This window comes from Suricata suricatta, chromosome 14 (genome assembly GCF_006229205.1).
Source record: "Suricata suricatta isolate VVHF042 chromosome 14, meerkat_22Aug2017_6uvM2_HiC, whole genome shotgun sequence".
NCBI lineage: Eukaryota > Metazoa > Chordata > Mammalia > Carnivora > Herpestidae > Suricata > Suricata suricatta.
This window is the reverse complement of record NC_043713.1, coordinates 67,530,532-67,551,504: the sequence shown is the minus strand read 5'-3', so window position 1 is coordinate 67,551,504 and position 20,973 is coordinate 67,530,532. Positions and strand designations below refer to the sequence as shown.

The window sequence follows — 20,973 nt, the reverse complement described above, 5'->3', positions numbered from 1 at the left end:
AGCTTTTAATTCTGCAGGAGTAACAATCTGTGAATCAAGACTCCTGGCATCCAAAACAATCTCCTTGTCCTGGCCCTCCTTGGTTAAGTGAATTCTATTCAAGTAACCTCTTCTGCTAGGCTGTGGCCACATGTTTGGGGACATCATCTCCTAAAGAGAATGGAAGCTCGCTCAGCCAACCTCAGGAAGAAAAATTCCCACCACCACCTGCAGGTAGATACACTGTATCTACGACGGTGAAAATCTGGAAATCTTCCTCAAAATGTCCAACTATAAGGTCATAGCCAGGCAAACCAGGCAACTAAACATGAAGGAACATTCTGTAGTGATTCCCATGGCTAGTATGTGGAGTCTGTCATATGCATGGTAATGTCATGTGCATGGGCGATAAGAAAATACAAGCTATAAAAAAGTAGAACAGAACAGGATGTAACCTCTCCCTAATCACAACCACAAAATGCTTACTATGTCTGGTCAATGGAGAAAGGCTGGAGGATGAACTTGGATGACAGATACCACGGAGAGGCTTGTGGTTGCTCACACTGAGCTCCAAGGAGACACTGTCCTGAGAAAGCTCTCCCAAGGATACTGTACAAGGTGAAAGCACAAAGCTTCAGACAGGCTTGTGCTCATCAGCTGTGTGATGCTGGGTGAGTTCATTAAACACTCCAGATCTGTGTTCTCATAAATGTCACACCAAAACCTACCTCTGGTGTCAGTTTGATGTCAGTTACTGGGAATGAAATGAGACAAAGCTAAAAAGCCCAGACATGGGGCACCTGAGTGGCTCAGTTGGTTAAGCATCCGATTTCAGCTCAGGTCATGATCTCATGGTTCGTGAGCTCGAGCCCCCAGTCAGGCTCTGTGCTAACAGCTCAGAGCCTGAAGCCTGCTTCGGATTCTGTGTCTCCTTCTCTCTCTGACTCTTCCTGGCTTGTGCTCAGTCTGTCTCTCTCTCTCAAAAATAAATAAACATTAAAAAGCCTAGGCACACAGAGGCGCCTGGTGGCTCAGTTGGTTAAGTGTACGATTTTGGCTCAGGTCATGATCTCACAGTTCGTGAGTTCAAGCCCCACGTCGGGCTCTGTGCTGACAGCTCAGAGCCTGGAGCCTGCTTCGGATTCTGTGTCTCCCCCTCTCTCTGCCCCTCCCCCTGCTCACACACTCCCTCTCTCTCTCAAAAATAAACATTAAAAAAAAAAAAGTCTGGACGCCCATGCACTCAGTGCACAATAGCTTTTGTGATGGTTCTCCAGCAAGCTGTGGCATGACTGGCCCACTGACGTATGGTTGGGAATCCAGGGGAACCTCGGTTAGACTTCTTTCCACTTCGGCTCCACTTCCAGCAACCATGAAAGGAAGGAGGAGAACACAGCAGAAGCCGGTGTGAACAGGGCATGTGGGGGCTCAGCTCAGTGCTGCCCAAGGCATCAGGGCCGGTCTGACCTGGACGTTTGCTTTCCTCGGCCTTGAGCCTGAGTTTCTTCTTGGACCCTTGTTCTAGATATGGGAAGTGCTGCCAGAGGACACATCTAGGAAGTAAGTTCTGTTACTGTGTTACATGTGCTCTATTGCCAGGCGAAACAGCAGTCTGACTGACTCAGAGATCCTGGACAACCAGTCCGAGACAGTAGGGAGGTTTTGAGGCCCATAAACTCCAGGTCACCAATCATATATCACTGTTATCCTGGAAGACTGGATGCTGGTGTGATGTCCTTCGTTTCTGATGGGGAAATTCTTCCTCCAGGGGGTGGATACAGAGCAAACCCTGCAGGCGCTAGTGACAGATGCTTGTGATGACCCTCCACTTTCCCCAAGCCCTGATGACCCCACAATAGCTCACCGGCTGGGAGCATGGAGGTCAGGGGGACTACGTACTTTTCCTTCTCTATCTCCATGGAAAGCCGCTTCATGTCAGTATCCTTGAAGTCGAAAGACAGGCTGTCACCAATGAGGTTGAAGCTTGGTATGTCAGGAGGCAATGGTGCTGGAATTGGGTTCAAGGGCTATGAATAAGAAATGTCTGGTTAGGAGGTTCGGGTTCTATGGGAACAGTGATAAATCACTGTTGTGTTAATGATCGACCCTCCAGCAGCCACAGAGACAATGGGCACAGCTCAGACCCTGCCTCCCAGCACCACCATGGCCTCATGTTACCACTGTTTCCCCGGTCTCTCCCGTTCCCCATCTACCCACACTGGCTGCTGCCAGGTGATCTGCCCCAAGGATTGCAAATCCAGCCAAGTCATTCCTCTTCCCTCAAACCTTTGCCAGCTCTTCATGCTCAGCCAAATTAAACACAAACTCCCACTCACTTCTTTGTTGAGGAAGCCCTTAAGCCCCAGGCTAGGAGCTGGAGATGCAGAGAACAAGACAGGGTCCCTGGCTCTGAGCAGCCGAATTGTTCAGTAAACAAAGGTGCTCACAGATCATCACTGTTAAGTAAGGCAGACACTACAGCCAGGGAGTGAACAGAGGCCAGGGAGCTGGAGAGGGTGTGCTATAAGAGATGCTGCTTCTGATGGCAGCACAGGCTATGCCAGAGGAAAAGACTTGCCAGGCAAGAGGCATGGCACTGGGCAAGGCAGAGAATGCTCGGCAAGGATGCTGAGGGTCTGCGGACCGGCGTGGTGAGGTGGGTGGGAGGCGGGACCACAAAGGGCTGCCCTGTGTGCTGAGGGGCTTGGATTTGGAAGATGGAGCCAGAGCAGGGCTTGAAGCAATTAGATTTGAAGACTTTCTCATCTAAGAACAAAGGGTCATAAATATGGCCCTGATCTACTTCTCCAGCTTCTCCTACCATTTGCCCTATCGGATCATGAACATCACTGTTTCTGCTCCTTTGCTTAAACTGTTTCTCTCCCTATACGCCACCTCACTTTCAGGGCCCTTCTCGAATACTAGGATTTCTCACCAAAGCCTTTCTAGATCCCTCTCGGCCAGATGGCAGCTCTTTTCTTTGCTATGCGCTAACATTGTGTTTCTGGTTCTATGGTGGCACTTCCCTAATTCCACCCTGTAAAAAAATCCCTTTTCGCTGTGTCTTCTTCTTTTACCGCTGGCAAGTTTCCTAAGGGCAGGATCTGCCTCTCTTTCACCCTTGGATCCGTGGCGGAGTCTGGGACAGCGTCTGGGAAAGAGCAGAGGCCCAGAGCGCTCATCTGAGACGATGACAAGGCCTGAGGCAGACTGTCTGCGTGGGTGTTGAAGGTGGTGCTGAGAGGGGGCTTCTGGGGTACTAGAACGTTCTGTTTTCTGATTTGGGCGCTGGGTGCATGGGTGTGTTGAGTTTGCAAGAATTCATCAAGCTGTACAGTTATAATTTGGGCACTTCCCTGTATGGATGTTATACCTCATCAAAATCTCCGAAAAGATGGGCGCTGAGTGCTGCACTGTGGGTGAGAACAGACACTGCTACAACCTCTCTGGAGAGCATCTCGATGGAAAATCTGACCCCGCGCTTCTATTTATGACAATTTATTCTACCAGTACATTCGCCGTATGTGCGAAGATTTATGCTCAGGGATATTTTCCGCAGTTTTGTTCACAACTGCAGAAGAAAACAGACTAAATACCCATCCATAGGGGACTGCTTAGATGAATGACAATCCATCTATACCACGAAATAGGAGTAAAAGGCTGATACGAATGAGCTCCTCCAGGATGTATTTGTTTATTCACTGTTTGAAGAGCATACGAAGTTTGCTCCAGTGTCTGCTTTGTTTTATTCTACCTACCTACCAACCTGTTTTTAGGCCAAGAGTTGCACGCTCTACCTACCGAACTAGCCAGGTGCCTCGCCCCAGTATTTACTTTAAAATCACTCGTATCTCAGATGCCCAATCCAGATGAGCCCTCAGATGACTCCAGTCTTGGCTGCCATCTGGGACCGCCTCAGAGATTCTGAGGAAGGACCTTCAGCCCAATCAATGCACCAAGCCATGAGAGAGAAAAACAAATGGCTGTTTTAAGCTGTATAGCTAGCTTGGGGGTGGCCTGTCACGTAGTAATAGATAACCGGGATAGATGACAATAGCAAACCACTCACATTTCCCCCCACCTCAAATCCTGGGCAGCTTACATGTCTGTGCCCTGTGTGCCTCTTGGCCGCATGCCGTGTGAGTGTGCAGTGCACACATCTGTGCACTGGCTGAGAATACCCTACAGTCTCTTTCCCACCTGGCTGGTTCCTCCTTACCCTTTGAGAGCCAGGGCAGGTACCACCCTATGCCTCTCCTGCCCCTAAAGCTGGGCTATGTTCTCCTATGGGCCCCTGTGCACCCTGTCTGTACAGAGACTGCATCTGCCTTGCATTATTTTTTTAAGTTTATTTATCTACTTCAGAGAGATAGAGGCAGGGGAAGGGCAGAGAGAGAGGAGGAGAAAGAATCCCAAGCAAGTTCCACGTGGTCAGCGCAGAGCCCGACACAGGGCATGAACCCACAAACCTGTGACGTCATGACCCAAGCTGAAACCAAGAGTTGGACACTTAACCCACTGAGCCATCCAGGTGCCTGGTATTATATGGAACAGAACAGTTTGCTGAATTGAATGCACAGAGGAAGGGAAGGGAAAAGGCTTGTCTATTCATGGTGTGACCCTGTTTAATTGAAGTCTGCCTCCTTGTCCCAAAATGGAGTTTGAAATAAGTCAGGCAGAGGACAGATACCATATGTTTCACTCATATGTGGAACAGGAGAAACTTAACGAAGGACCATGGGGGAGGGGAAGGGAAAAAAATAATTAAGGAGAGGGAGGGAGGCAAACCATAAGAGACTCTTAAATACTGAGAACAAACTGAGGGTTGATGAGGGTTGGCGAGAGGGGAAAATGGGTGATGGGTATGGAGGAGGGAACTTGTTGGGATGAGCACTAGGTGTTATATGAAAACCAACTTGAAGATAAACTATAAATAAAAACAAAATTGAGTTTGGAAAATGGTTCTTACGTGGCAATAGTTTACCCTGAGGTATACAGAGTACCCCTGCCCAGAGCTACAACGATGGCACAGTTATACAGAAGCAGTTGGAGGTTACATTCAGCTTGGCATCAAGAAGCTATCGTCTCAGGTGCCTGGGTGGCATCTGTCTTCAGCTTAGGTCATGATCTCATAGTTTGTGAATTCAAGTCCCACAGTGGGTGAACATGAGCCCCGCTTCCAGTAAAACACAGGCCCCAAGTGAGCCCCACTTTTCTCTCTCTCTCTGCCCCTCACTCACTTGTGACCTCGCTCTCTCAAAAAGCAGCAGCAGCAGCAGCAGCTATCATCTCTTGAGAATAATTTAGGACTATATCATTTAGAATAAGAAAAACATGGACGCCCGGGTGGCTCAGTCAGTTAAGCATCCGACTTCAGCACAGGTCATGATCTTGCGCTTTGTGAGTTCAAGCCCCATGTCGAGCTCCGTGCTGATAGCTTAGAGCCTGGAGCCCACCTCAGATTCTTTGTCTCCCCTTCTCTGCCCTTCCCCTGTTTTTGCTCTCTTGCTCTCTCTCAGAAATAATAAATGAACGTAAAAACAAAAATCTTTGGATAAGAAAAACATTTCAGAGCTAGGGAAGGCCCCATTGCCTGCTATCTAGGCAAGCAGAGAGGTGACTAGTCCAAGGCCAATGGCAAACCAGGCCTGCTACCCCTTCCTCAGCTGCATCACTCATTCTGCTGTGGCATCACCAGGGGCACCAAAGGGCTGGGAGGGAAGGGAAGGCTACAAGGTCTGAAGCACCTGCAGGCTGGCAGCCCCCAGCCAGGCTCACCGGGTATGTGGGCTTGGTGGTGATTTCCAGGAGCTTTTGCTTGGCTCTTCGCTCTGCCTCGCGGGCCTCCTGCAGGTCCTGCTTTAGCTGATCTGCCTCCTTGGCCCTGCAAGGAAAGGAGGAGCCATCAGTTCCACGAAGGTGACAGGTGGAAGAAAGAGAGCCCTCTTTCCACAGTCCCCCTGGAGAGGAGGGACCTGAGGTGGGTGGAGACACTGACGTGAACATCAGAGCTTCCATAGCAAGGACAACACTCCTGAGCACTGTTCTCTACAATGGTAAGTCTAAATGGGAAGAGCAGGGAAGCTGCTGGGAAGGAGTCAAGTTCAAACCTTTGCAATTGATAGAGAGAGAGGAGGGGGGAGGGGTCAGCAGCTTCTCCTGCTTAACAGCTGGGTGAGGGTGAGCTGGGCAAACATACAGTACATGAATCAAAGGTCTTATATCGGATCACGAAGGGCAGAATGTGAGAGAATGGATTATTTTTTAAAAATTTTTTAAATGTTTATTATTTATTTTTGAGAGACAAAGAGAGCATGAGCGGGGGGGAGGTCAGAGACAGAGGGAGACACAGAATCCAAAGCAGGCTCCAGGCTCTGAACTAGCTGTCAGCACAGAGCCTGATGCGGGGCTCGAACCCACGAACCGTGAGATCAGGACCTGAGCTGAAGCCGGACGCTTAACCCTGAGCCACCCAGGCGCCCCAAGGGAATGGATTCTTCTCAGCCCCCGAGTAAAACAGCTGCCAGCCAGGGCCAACCTCCGGCAAGAAAACGAGCAGCAACGTTGAGGGCCTCGCTCCTCACCCTGCAAGACACAGGACCCAGGGAGCCAGGTCCAACGTACATCGGTCTGGAGGGAAGTGACCCACACACAGAAAGAAAGGGGGCCAGGACAGGGCAGGAAACAAAGAACTATTCCCAGAACAACATGCAGAAAGCGCAGAGGAAACTGTAGTGAATGCACCTTGGTAGCAAAAACCCAAATTCAGGTGTTCTAAATCAAAAGAGCCAGATGCTGTGGGGAATGTGCCAGTGTTTATCTGAAGGCTGCAGGACCAGAACAACCCAGAGCCTAGAATAGTCTTTGAAAAGTAGAAACTACAGTTCCATCCTTCAACCTGGTCATGAGCTGGTGCATCTTGGCCACAGAGAGGACCCCGGCCTTCCCATCTGTCTCGGGAGCCTCAGCACCAAGAATGGCTGAGGGAAGCGGGTTCCTCGTTACTTCGTTAAAGGTAAATAGCAGCTGTCTCCCCACATGTCCCCTAAACAAAAAGGGAAAAAAGCCACATTTTTTAAATGTAAGAAGAGCCTCCTTAGAGCTCCTCAGCTAAAAGCAGTCTGCGGACGTGCTTGATGACGTTCCTGCAAACATAGCTATCAGAGGGATGGCGGCTTATCACTGACACAAGCATGACCAGAGGCCCACTAGACAAGAGAACCGTGTCCTGAGCCCTTCCACTAACCCCAGTCCCCAAAGCCCACACCAGCTTAAGTACCAGTCCTCACCAGCCTGTCAAGGGAGGGGCACCCCCCCGCCCCAGAAAATGTAGAAGCAGCTTGTGGACAAACGCAGTGAAGCTCTGCCTCGGGGCCAGGCTATGGCTGAACAACCCCTTGCCTGGGCCCCAGTGCCCCGGACTCCCCACCTCTAACCTCCTCTCTGACTCCTCAGCCATCTTCAGTGCCAGCACCTCGGCCTCCAGCACCTTCTGCTCCATCAGGCGCTTCTCTTCTTCCGTCCGAATGGCTGTGGCCTTGATGCGCTGCATTTCCTGTTCGGCCTCCGCGGCCTTCTGCGCCAGGAGTTTTGCCTCCTCCTCAGTGATTTGGGCCTTTTCCGCCAACAGGTCAGCTGTCTCCTCAGACCGCATCTGGAAAGAAGGGGGCTGTCAGCTGGGATGGGGATCGATCATGTGCCTGTCATCCCACCCAGATCTGGCCTCAGACACTAAGGTCAGCAAGAACCAGAGCCTCGGACTCCCTGGGGCTTTGCCACCGAATGACCCGTCAGATGAAACTCTGGCAAGGGCCAGACGACCACACCCTCAACTTTTCAGAAAGTTCCACCCATGGGGAGCAACAAGAAAGCACCTTTTTTGAGTACCACTTGAGCTGAGGCTTTTCCCTTTAAATCCATGGTTCAAACCAGTGGAAGACACATAACTATGTCTGGAGACATTTTGGATTGTCACAAATCAAGGGTAAGGTGGTACTAGTGGCATCTAGGGGGTAGGGGTCAGGGACACTGCTAACCGTCCTCCGAGGCACAGGACAGCTCCCATCACAGACGGTGATCTGGCCCCAGGGTCAGCAGAGAGGCCCTGCTTTAAAGGCAAGTCACGGGTGGAAAGAAAAGGCACCGATTTTTTTTTTTTTTTTTTAGCTGAAATGCCAAAGCAAATGTTACTGATCTGTGGTCCACAGGAGGCCTACCCAAACCGCGAGGGAATCCCCATGTAGCCTCCTAGGACCCAGACTCCCCCAGAAATCACCAGTGCTTCGTTGGCCATTGTTGCCTCTTCTTTCATCTGCAGCAGCCTCCTCTCCAACTCATCCCTTGTGCGCTCAGCCTCCTCCCTCATCTGCTTCTCTCGAGCAAGGCGCTGCCGCTCCATCTGGGGGGGAACAGAGTCATGGGGCTCAGGACCTACCCTGCCACAAGGGTCCTAGAACCCCCAGTGTCCGGAGTCCCCCCCCAAGGAGACCCTCTTCTCCCCTTTAAGTTGCTAGTGTCATTCTTGTCATCTACCACCCTCTGTCCTTCAAAACCAGCTGGAGAATTAAAAGCTGTGTCCCTTGAAAAACCATCTAGAGGTGAGGGAACAAACAAAACAACAAAAAAGCCAGGCCTGCCAGGTCCACCTGGATCGAAGGAGGCATTCTTACACACTGGGTGCTGAAATGGCTACCCTGCCAATATCCCTTTTTGTTGGAAGACTTCACGTGGCTCTGCCCTGCAGCGGACAGGACACAACGCAGGTTCCTTCTCCCTGAGACGGAGCCCCAGAAACAGACCGCCTTCTCTGGTTGGACGAGCCACCCTGCCGTTTCTCACCCACACGGACCCCTCCCACCTCTCTAATTTCATCCACAATCACTCCTGCCTCTGACCCACAGAGAAGATGGAATCGTTCTGCGTGAGGCATTGGTAGTTCACACATTGTGTTTCACAGGGGGAAGCCGCAGCCCTACAGCACAGGCTCCCAGCCACACGCAGAGGCAGTTCCCAGCCAGGCCTGCGACAGGAGGGAGCCGAGCAGGGAACACGGCCCCCTGTCCTTAAGGCACTGGTACGAAGCCACTGCCACCTCCCATGCCTTCTGGATCACTGTATTAATTGGGCCACATGCAGAGCTTAATAAGGGGAATGAGCACAGGACAAGCACTATTCTCTGTGATCCTAGCGTGTTAACTGAGTTCAGAAAGCAGAAGCCAGAAGTGACCACTGTACTATTTTCTTCCTTAAATAGAGCACATTTAATTACTTCTTGCTTCAATCTTCTCCCAAGCCCAAGATTCTTAAGACTGCTGCCTTTTGTAAACACTGAGCCAAGATTTAAAAAAAAAAAAAAAAAGGCATTGGGCTTCGAAGGAATAATGCAAAGATAAGCAATAAAATACTGTAAATTCTTCTCCAGTTTTTCCCTTGGAGGTCAGTGAAAAGCTTGGCCAATCTGTTCCCTAATTTCCACTGCATTACACTTTCCATTAGGTGGATTACTGCATCTCTATTATTCTCCCCTTGAAAAAAGCACAGGCAACCCCCTTCCATTCCCAGCACTGCACTTCTCCCTAGACCTCCACCCAATAATAAGGACCTCTTGTTTGCAAGGTGGTTTAAGTTCACAAAGGCTTTCAGATGCAATGTGTCCTTTGAACTGAGACAGAGAAGGCATACCATTAGCTCCACTTGACAGATGAGAAAACTGAGATCTGGAAGATAAGTCATCTACTAAGGTCACATACTAAGTCTCACATCTGGTTCCAAGGTCAGTGTCTGTACTACTGGGCCACAGAGGCCTGGTCTGCGGGTGCCAGGTGCCAGGGCTGTGCCTCTGCTGGTCCACAGGCACTGCAGGTGTGGGGTGTATGCATACTCTCCTCTGGCACAGTACTGACACCTACGCACTCATTGCCGTTTTCAGATCTCTCACTCCTAAGCTTTGCTCAGCTGAAAAGAGGTCAAAGAAGGCTTTTCTTGAAGTTGCTACTTAAACCTGTGCTGGCTCAGGAGGATTTCTTTGACAAAACCCATTCCGTCAGCCTGGCCGCCAAAGCATCCCAAACAGCACATCTATAGTCTGCCGTCTCAGAGAGCAAAGAGACGGGAGCCCTGAAAGCGCGCTGGATCAAACTGGGCATTTCATTGTAAATCTCAGGGCAAGGAGCCAGCCTCGCCGGAGTACCCACATCAGAGAGCTGCGCGCAGAGTAATGATTACTCCTCTGAGCCCGCGAGTCCTGCGGGCAGCTGATTGCAGCTGCTGCTACTCTGTCTAGGAGTTAGTCCAAACCGACAGTGGATATTCTCAGAAGCAGGCTCAGATTAGTTGTATGGACTTTGGTGAGCCAAGATGCTTTATGAGTAGAAAACAACAATGCGGACTGTTCAGTCTTCGAATATGCTCTCCTGACACCTGCCGCCACAGGCAATATGCCGCCTGGGCTGACCTGTGGCGGGGACATGTGGCCGAAGTCTAATTAGCATTCCCTCGGCAAGCATGAGATGCTGTCATGCATTCTATCACCTTCTAATTAGAAAAGGACAAGGCTGGGCAAAGGAGACCAGCAGGGAAAAAAAAGCGAGTCAGCTAGGCGGATGGATGGATGGATGGACAGTCGCAAGCTTGACTATCTCTTCCCAAACCTGCATTAATCACACTTCACTTAAGTGGGGAAATAACTAGAGATGTTTCTTTTAGATATGCTATTAGAATTTATTCCTCATTTGCAGACCAGACACACCAGCTGGGCATCGGCCAGTAAAGATGCAACAGGGATAAAACAAGAGAAGGTATGTCCATTGCCAAATGACACCTGTCAGCCTATGGCCGCTCCTTACCTCCCAAGCCAAGATCAAGAGGCAGCAACAACAGTGGTTCAGACAGTCTTGCTCACCTGCTTTCTAGCCTTCTCCTCCCTGGCTTGGGCTTTCATCTGCTGAACTTCCAAAGAATCGGCCTTCCTTCTCCTCATAAAAAGGTCATGGTTCCCAATACAGAGCTGGAGAATCTGTGGCCATGGAAGCAGGAAAAACGTTAAACCCCAAATGTATTTCGCTGCCTCCCAGCTCACCAGGGCTACAGCACCTTTGTCTGAGGGCTCTTGGGGGCAGCAGGCAACCTAAGGAGCAAAGTGCAGCTCTCACTCCAAGATACAGCAAGGCCCTCCCTGCTAACAGCCTCCAGCGTTCTTGGCTCTGGAGACAGGCCTCCAGTATGCCAAGGGGCCCAAGTCACAGGTGAGGGGAGGCGTGTCTTCTGGATGCATCTTATTCTCCTAAGTTAAGATATGGCATTACATGGGCACCTGGGGGTTCAGTTGGTTAAGTGTCCAACTCTTGGTTTTGGCTCAGGTCATGATCTCATGAATCATGAGTTCAAGCATCAGGCTCTGTGCTGACAGCGCTGAGTCTACTTAGGACTCTCTCTCTGCCTCTCTCTCTAAATAAGTAACTAAACAGTTAAACATAAGCTGGGGGCACCTGGTTGGCTCAGTAGGTAGAGCATGCTATGCTTGTTCTTGGGGTCATGAGTTCAAGCCCCATGTTAGGTATAGAGATTACTTTAAAAAAAAAAGTAAAAACAACAACAACAACAAAACAAAAAAAAAAAAGAACAAAACCCAAGAAATTGAAGAAGCTGGATCTCTCCCTTACACCGCACACAAAAATCAACTCCAGGTGGATTAAAGACAAAGACTGAACCCTTAAAGTTTTTAGAAAAGAATATAGAAGAATCTTTTTTTTAAAGTGTAACTTATTTTGAGAGACAGAGAGAGTAGGAGGGAGAGAGAAAGAATCACAAGTAGGCCCCATGCTGTCAGCACAGAGCCCAATGTGGGGTTCAAACTCAGGAACTGTGAGATCGAGCCAAAATCAAGCCTAGAATATCTTTATGATCAGAGGATAAGGAAAGATGTCAAACAAGACACAAACAGCACAAATGATTAAGGGAAAGATGTATACATTTGTCCATGTTAAAATCCATTCTTTGTTTGTTAAGACATTAAAAAGGAGGAAAAATAAGCCACAAGCTCAGAAATGATATAATCAATAAAGAATACAAACAATCCAGAGAAAAATGGCCAAAGGACATGAAATAATTATTTGACAAAAGAGACAAGAAGCTTGGCCAAAATATATACAAAAAGATGTTCAACTTCATTAGTAAATATAAAGATGCTCATTTATATGACACTGAGACTCCATTTCATATGTACAACATATGTCAAACAATTTTAAAGGCAAGTACAGAAAACATAAAGCAAAAGGAAGTCTCATCTACTGCACCGCATCTGTAAATTAATTCACCTCCTTTGGAAAACCAATGGCTTTATCTTGAATTTGGGCATACACTACAGCCCTGCACTTGTACTCTTACGTAGACACTATCTATGGCCGTGTGTAGCAGAAGACAGGTATGAGAATGTTCGTAACAGCCTTGTTAAAATGGCAGAGAAGTTGAAAGCACTTCATCATTCATTAATAGAAGAATGACACACACATATATGAGAAACATATATCTCTATATGTATTGTTTTATGTATATGTAGGTATATTTATCTGCACACAATGGAATACTATACAACAGTGAAAATAGAGGGATCATCTTCTTAAGCATCAACATAGACACATTTCAGAAAACAATGTATCAAAAGAGTGACAGAAAAGCATAGACAGTTGATAGCACTTAAGTCAAAAGTACACAAAATTTACTAGTACATTCATTCTGCTGTCTAGGAAATAAACTTCTGAGGAAAAGCAAGTGAATAATGAGCACCTGGCTCAGAACAGTGATCGCCCTTGGGGAGGAGGCAGGGGAAACCAGCAAGATGCTAACATGGGGGTTTTAACAGTATCAGAGTGTGTGGTTTCTTAAAGCTGGGTAGTGGGTGTATAGCTATTTTTTAAATGTTTGTTTGTTTTTGAGAGAGAGCACAGCAGGGGAGGGGCAGAGAGAGAGAGTGGGGGGAAAAGAGGATCTGAAGCAGGCTCTGCACTGACAGCAGCGAGCCCGATGTGGGGCCTCCTGAACCCATGAATGGTGAAATCATGACCTGAGCCAAAGTCGGACGCTGAACCAACTGAGCCACCCAGCTGCCCCTTTTTGTCACTCTTTATACCTTCTACACATTAGATTTGTCCTTTTATATATGTTAGGTACTTTCATAAAAATACTTTTTTAAAATTCCACATTACATTTAGGTTTGACTTGTTAGGTTAAGCTAAAGGGAAGAGTCTTTCAAGGTCTATTGGCAAAGCATGGAACAAGTGAGCGACCTAGCACTCTGCACCTCACAAGAGGTCACTCTGATACTCTCTCAAAGAAAGGTGCTCAGTTTCTCAAAAAAGCCACAGTTATCAGTAACAAAAACTAGAATCTCAACTTACCAGCTTATTAACACGAAGCTTTAAGGAGTTAAATTTGAAGACATCAATTTTCTTATCCAATGGTTTAATAGTAAACTGAAAGAAAGCAGCAAAAAAAGTTTCAGCCTGACCACTTGGGAGTGTTAGCACCAACCAGGAAATTCCACAAAAGCAGCAACCACACTGGCAAAGATCCAGCACAAGGCTGTGCCTTGTCCTGGCTTCCTGGTGCGCGGGCACTAACCCACTGTGGCTTAGAAGCTGCTGAGGGCACTGAGACTGGGGCTGTGGGAGGTCAGGATCCTGGAAGGGGTGCTATCGGCACCATCTTAGGCTTGGACACCTGAACTATGGACCCCTGATGGGCCTGACCATGAGGCCAATGCTGGGAAGCCCGCTGCGGAGTACCAGGCCCAGTTCTGCCTTCGGGAAGCTCACAACTTAGCTGGCACTGGACTCACGGCTGCAGTTACTTGAGAAATTACATCATCTCTCAGCACCTCATTGGGTGGGACAAAATCACAAATGCTGTGAGGGTTCAGAGTGGATCTACCATAAGTAGGCGGGGAACTTCAGCTGGTCATAGACAAAAGAATATGATAGAGGAGCTAAAAGGTGGGCTAGAGGGCCATTCAAGGCAGGGCAAATGACAGAAATGAGGCAGAGATATGGAAATAAGCAGTGTGTGTGTTGTCTCTGTGTGTGTGTGTGTGTGTGTGTGTTTGGTGTTATTAGCTATCTGATGACTAAGATGATATCAGGGGCTCAGACTGGGAGGAAGGTAGGGGTAGGCTGGGGGATAGACAGTCAGAGGGGGTTGGGCTTGATGTGACAGCACACAGGTTTTCACCACAGGTTTCTGAACATGGGGATTATCAGATGAAAGCTGTTAATAAAAGGAATAAGGTGTGAAGAAGAACAGACCGAGGTAGAAGAGGGAAACTGCTCTCAAAATCAAAGGGGAGAGAAAGATGAATGGTCAGGACAGGGTGGTAGCCAAGTAGGGGACCCCAGGGCCAGACCACAGGCAGGGAAGCATTTAAAGAACAAATGACAATTGCTGTTCTCAACCACTCCTGATTAGACGGGACAGATCCTCCATTTCAAAGATGCACTTAGAAAATGGGTATCTATTCCCGAGAAAGATGTGCTCAGCAGATGAATACATTTGGAAAGATGTATTCTTGGGTATTTTTTTTTTTCCGCATGTTATACTGTCCAAGGAAGGAGGGGTCAGCACACTGAGGACAGAAAACGATCCTTTGGTCAGCTTTTGGTCAAGCTAACTTAGGAGCACTACTGCTCTCGTGTGAGTTGCTATTCGTGAATTTTGTGGGCTTATTTTTGGCTTTGAAGTCAAGCCCCGGAGCTGTCAGTGGGAAGCCACAAGTAGTGGGGAAACCACAGGCTTTGCCGGGACGTGCACAAAGAATCAATGGATCACTTAAAATAAACCAACATTTCTGTTTTGACAGCATGGCTGTCATGCATAACTACTAAGACTACTTCCTATTATGTCAAGTCAGCTTGAGGTCCTCTTACTGCACGGGTTATTGACATGATGGAACACGATGGCGCCCTGCCCCTGGAGAGGGTATATTAGACTTTATTGTGTCAGGCTGTACTAGGGGAGACTTTACTCCTCGGGTTCTGTGAAGAACGAGCGTTTTGGGAGCCTTTAGCCCACAAATGTGTGGATATGCAGTAAACAGACTTTATGAAATTAGAGATGAAAAACTACTGTGCCATAGCATACCTACTACTTTAGGTCATGCGGGGCTTCCAATTTAAATATTTTTAAAAAGAAATAGTTAAATGCTCCTTTTCTGGGCTACTTCACAAAAAAAATCAGAGCCAGAATGTTTTGAATTAAGAAGCTCAATCTGTCTCATCAAGCGCAGTCGAGTAGATCTCAACCACGTGTTGGAAACCAGGAGCCTGGTGTTCCCTTTCTCGAGTTGCCACCAGGGAGGGGAAAACAGGAAATCTGCCCAGGGTGGGGGCTCTGCAGGCAGCAACACGAGCCATCGCTGTTCCTCACTCCACACTCAGCATCCCAGTTGTGTGTCACTGAGCACCGTCGTCCGGGCTGCTGCCCTCTGCCCAGTACCCTGTGCTCTCAGGACGCACACTCGGCGCCCCGCACCAGAAAAGCGCCCCCAGGGCTATGGCTCTGGGGAGCAAGGAGCTCAGCCCCTGCTATTCCCTTCACCAATGACCAAGTCACCTGGTCCCTCCATATCTTCGCTTCCTGATGCAACACAGATACCCCAAGCCCGGCCCCTACTCTTGCAGCATGTTCTCAGGAGGAGGGAACCAGAGTCGGGCTGAGTGCTCAGAAGTGGGAAATCGGAAAAGCACCGAGTCCTCATTACGTGTGTCATCAGTCCCTTGCACTACAGGCCTATCTCACAGCAGTCCGGTCCTTGCTGGACTGTAGCTTCCCTGAACGCTGAGACTGGCTTTTCTACATCTTTGTTTCCCCTACGAAACCTAACACAAAGCAGATGCTTGATAATTCCTTTAAAATTAACAAAGAATGAAGGAGTGAACGATCGAACATAAGGTTACAGTGTTTGGGAAAGATCACCATCCGGTATAGAAACATCTGACTTCTAACTTAAGAGCGTTCTGCCAAGTTATTCAAACTTAATTATTCTCGAATTCTCATAAGCAGTTAGCCTGGCATCCTTAATTATATCCTCACGGGGAGAGAGAGAGAGAGAGAGAGAGAGAGAGAGAGAGAGAGAGAGAGAGGGACAGACATGTATATACACGTGGGGATAAATACTTAGATAGGTATCTCCACCCCATGTATCAAACACTGGACACGAAAAATGGTTGAAAGTACACATTTAAAAACACAAACAGAATTTCTCACCAGAAATAGAAAGGCAAGTAATAAGAAAAGGTTACTTTCTGGTTGGTTTACTGTTCTTTGGGGTTTAGTCTTGACAAGTTGAGCTTCCCAGCCTCTTGTTAGTCAGGAGGGGGGTTTAGTGATGCTACTTGAAAACAGGATGCCAATACTGTTCTGTAAACAGAAAACAACAACCCAAACCCAAAGCCTGGGGATTAAAGGATTTTACTGATAACAATAAGTCCAGCGAGGAGGAGGATGGGGAGAGGCTGGCAGCTGGGCTGCTGGTGTGTCTGCACGCGGGGCCTGTCCTACCTCCTTGTCGCTGTACGAGATGTTTCGGATTTCATTCCACGGGAAGGAGATCTTGGGGGTCAGCCTGTTCTCAGGCTCATAGATGTGAAGCCCCAGAGCATCCACCCCAAGCAGCAACTCTGTGCCCTTTTTATTCTGTAGAGTCAACAAAGATGAGCTACTGTCAATACATTTGAGATTTTATTCAACTTCCCAAAGAACCTGGCACATGCTGTTACATCTGACGAGTTCCAACAGGTCCCAACAGAAGTCACAGCTGTTATGTAACCCCCGGGGGTTCCAGTTTCCTGAACTGGGGCAAGCAGAGGCAAAATCCCATTCTCGTGACTCGGTGTCCCACAGGGGATCACTAGGGGCTTCTGTCACTGGCTGGGTGGCTAAAGTAGCAGCAATCTAAGTATTGTTACCTCCCATTAAATACAGTAGTAGCCCCACCCCCCACCCCTTATCTGTGGTTTTGCTTTCCACAGTTTCAGTTGCCCTGGTCTAGAAGCAGATGATCCTCCTTCTGAACTCCTGTCAGGTCAACAGTAGCCTACCGCTACACCACAACGCCCACGTGATCCACCTCACTTCATCTCATGAGGTAGACACTTTAGTGTCTCGCATCATCACCAGAAGGGTGAGCACAGTACAATAAGATGTTCTGAGAGAGAAGACATTCATGTAACTTTTATTATAGTATACTGTTAGAACTGCTCTTTTTTATTGTTAGTGTTGTTAATCTCTTACCTTGCGCCCAGCTTATAAAATAAACTTATCATAGGTAAGTCTATATAAGAAACTAACATAGTATATGTAGGGTTTGGTACTATCCATGGTTTTAGGCATCCATGGGGGCTTTTGGAAAAGTACTCCCTAGATAAGGGGGAACTACTATAACCAGGTTATCACAGAGGTGGAATAAAACCCATAGGATTAAACATTCAAAGAAAAGGTAATTGTACTACCAGAAAGAAAATTCTGAGGGCCAGGATCAAATGATTTTATTTTATGTTAAAATGCAGCCTCAACGTGATAAAGCAAATAGGGTAAAATATTACAGAACCTAGACAGTCAGTATCTATGAGTATTCGCTGTAAAACTTTTTTGATTTTCTTATATGTCTGAAATTTTTTATAATATAATGTTGGAAAAAAATACTCCGAAGTGAACAGTATATAAATTATACCTTGATAAAGCTGTTTGAAAATGGGATGTTATATATATTGGCTGGCAGGCAGAGCAGACAGAGAACAGGTCCCCTGGGCCCCCATGTCACTCACCCAGCAGTGGGCCTAGAGTTACATCCTCAGGCTGCAGACCCAGCCACCTGGGCTGTGTTGTCTGGCCCTTGTGCGGTGGTGAAAGGAAGCTCCCTGCACAAGGACCTAAAGCACCTGACCCCTTGCTGACAACAAGGAAATTGAACCAGACTCAAGGGCAGGAAAACAGATCTGCAAAGTGAGAAGGTGCTCGGACTGTGATGAGAAGGACCAATCTAACAGCAGGTGTCAGATGGACAAGTGAGCTCTCCAAGATAAATCTTTTTACTCCTTCTAACACCCTAAAGTCAGGAGCCGTCACTAAACCGGGAGAGAGATCCCTCTATCTGCAAAGCTCTTAAAACTTAACACAGTGAGGCTTTGTACTTTTAAGAGCTACAGTACATTCTGGAAAACGAGATATTTCATTATGTTTGTGACCATTTCGTCTTTTTTTTTTTTTTTTGAGATAGAGAGCGTGCACATGCAAGTGGGGGAGGGGCTGAAGTGGGGGGTGGTACAGAGAGGATCCAAAGCGGACTTCGTGCTGATAGCAAAGAACCTGCTGCAGGGCTCGAACTCATGAACCATGAGATCATGACCTAAGCCAAAGTTAGATGTTCAACCAACTGAACCACCCAGGCGCCCCTGTGACTATTTCCTTTAAATTAAAAAAAAAAAAAAAAAGGATTCTACCCTTTGCTTCCTATCATGACACCAACACTTCTAGAGAAAAAACAGGGATGTGGGACTCAAGCAGTCCCTTTTAAATTGTTTCAGGGGCGCCTGGGTGGCTCAGTCGGTTAGGCGTCCGGCTTCGGCTCAGGTCATGATCACACGTTTGTGTGTTCGAGCCCCGCGTCAGGCTCTGTGCTGATGGCTCGGAGCCTGGAGCCTGCTTCAGATTCTGTGTCTCCCTCTTTCTCTGCCCCTCCCCACTCATGCTCTGCCTCTCTCTGTCTCAAAAATAATAAAACACTAAAAAAAAAAAAATTTTTTTTAATTGTTTCAGCACATATTTTCCTTAGTTGATGGTGAGGTGATAGGAACTTGGACACAAAAGACACTAAAATATCCATTAGCTTTGTCTACTGCATTATACAAAACATATACACATAAAAAGTAGTGTATTTTGGTCTGAGTGCTATATAAATGTTCCCGGGTGCCTAAGTGGCTCAGTGGGTTAAGAATCTGACTTTGGCTCAGGTCATGCTCTCACAGCTCATGATCTGAATCTTCCATTGGGTGCACGTGAGCCCTGCCTTGGGTGAGCCCCGCTCCTCTCTCTCTCCTTCCTTTCCGTGCTCCTGGTGGGATTTTCTCTCTCTCCTCTCTCTCTCTGCCCCTCACTCACTTGTACCCTCTCTCTCAAAAAAAAAAAAAAAAAAAGAAGAAGAAGAAGAAGAAAAGAAAAAAGAAATATTCTGTAATGAGAAACTGGTTTTTAAGGATTGTAAAACACTACTTTTCTAGAATCTAGATGGTGGGCCTATGGGGTAAGAGAAGTGTTGCTGCCAAAAACCAAAGAAATGTGTTAAATTAGTCTGACCTTAAAGAAAGCAGACAATTGGGGCACTCGGGTAGCGCAGTGGGTTAGACATCTGACTCTTGATCTTGGCTCAGGTCATGATCTTACGGTTCATGAGTTCAAGCCCCACACTGGGCTCTGCACTGATGGTATAGAGCCTGCTTGGCATTCTGTCTCTCCTTCTCTCTGTGCCCCTCCATCCCACCGCCGCTTGTGCATGTGCAATCTCTCTATCAATAAATAAACTTAAAAGTTTAAAAAAAAAGAAACCAGACAAGTAGCAAATACAAATTAATAAAATTTTTAAAAATAACCTTAGGGCACCTGGCTGGCTCAGTTAGTAGAGCATGCGACTCTTGAGCCCAGTATAGTGAGTTCAAGCCCCATGCTGGGTGTGGAGCTTACTTAAAAAAAAATTATAGGGGTGCCTGGGTGGCTCCATTAAGTATCTGGCTCTTGACCCTGGCTCAGGTCATGATCTCACAGTTCATGAGCTCAAGCCCCACATCGGGCTCTGCACTGACAGGACAGAACCTGCTTGGGATTCTCTCTCTCCCTCTCATATGCTCAGTTTCTCTCTCAAAATAAATATACTTAAAACATAAATAACCTTTTGCATGATTATAGAAAATCTTTTCGGTACTTGTTTGCTATATGAAATAACATAACTTGCTGGCATAATTTTATGTAAAGAAATCCATTAAAAAATCTATATTTAGAAAAAAATCTGGTAGAAAACTATTCTAAATTAGTTAAATATTTTATTTTTAAGTAATCTCTAAACCCAATGTGGGGCTCAAACTCACAACCCCAAGATCAAGAGCTGTATGCTCTACTGACTAAGCCAGCCAGGTGCCCCATATCCTAAGTTATTTAAAATGTAATACAATTTACCCAAATTTCATATAAAATTTACAGGAACCCCAAAAAGGAAAGCAAACCATAACTCCAATAGGGGGTGCCTAAGTGGCTCAGTCAATTAAGAGCTCTTGATTTCAGCTCAGGTCATAACCTTGCGGTTCATAAGTTCAAGCCCCTGGTTGATACTGGGCTGAGTCCTAGGCTTGGGATTTTCTCTCTACTTGCCCCTCCCCCATTTGCGCTTGCTTGTGCTTTCTATCTCTTAAAAGAAATAAATACACATTAAAAAAAAAAACCACCGTAACTATAATAATAAAGGTGGACCCCTGTGGGTGGTTGTTTTACCATCTACTTATCTGTGGTTTTGAACCAGCAATGGAATACTAGAGCCAATCCCATGAATTCCTTTGGAAGGAGCTCCTAGATCCTGCAGCAGCAGCAGAACTTCAGGAGAAAGACACTCAAGAGGCCCACCCAGGCAGGACTGAAAACCAAAGCCTCTGGTGCAGAAGCAGTGGGTTCCCAGAGGACAGCAGCAGGACTACTAATGGTCTGAATAGAAAACCAATTAGCCTGCTACAGAGAACAAGAGTCCCACCCAAACAAATCAGTAATCTATGAAAGCAGCTTTACTCTCCTTGTGCCCTGGGGAAAGGAAGTATTTACAGGTGCTCCCTGTGGGCCAGATCTCACAGAGCCAGAAATAATCAAACACTACACTCAGAGCATTCAAACAGGTTTCTGCTGAGCCCAGGACCAGGCCCAGGTCCCCCAAGCAGCTCAACTGACATTTAACTACCGAGGATCTAATTC

At 47.3% G+C, this 20,973-nt stretch overlaps 1 protein-coding gene across 7 annotated transcripts in view; it reads right to left on the bottom strand.

Annotated features, from left to right (window-relative positions):
* NF2 (neurofibromin 2) overlaps nt 1-20,973 on the bottom strand; it is an 81,221-nt gene that overhangs the window by 15,045 nt on the left and 45,203 nt on the right. For 5 of the 7 annotated variants that reach the window (XM_029921400.1, XM_029921403.1, XM_029921399.1 and 2 more), the window contains 7 exons: nt 16,528-16,662; nt 13,374-13,448; nt 10,880-10,993; nt 8,255-8,377; nt 7,416-7,633; nt 5,758-5,863; nt 1,879-2,006 (listed from right to left, as the gene is read on the bottom strand). In XM_029921400.1, the coding sequence (XP_029777260.1) occupies nt 1,879-2,006; nt 5,758-5,863; nt 7,416-7,633; nt 8,255-8,377; nt 10,880-10,993; nt 13,374-13,448; nt 16,528-16,662 (899 nt within the window). Of the gene's footprint in view, nt 1-1,878; nt 2,007-5,757; nt 5,864-7,415; nt 7,634-8,254; nt 8,378-10,879; nt 10,994-13,373; nt 13,449-16,176; nt 16,387-16,527; nt 16,663-20,973 lie in introns of those variants that run through there. The other 2 variants (XM_029921401.1, XM_029921404.1) reach the window with 2 other exon arrangements.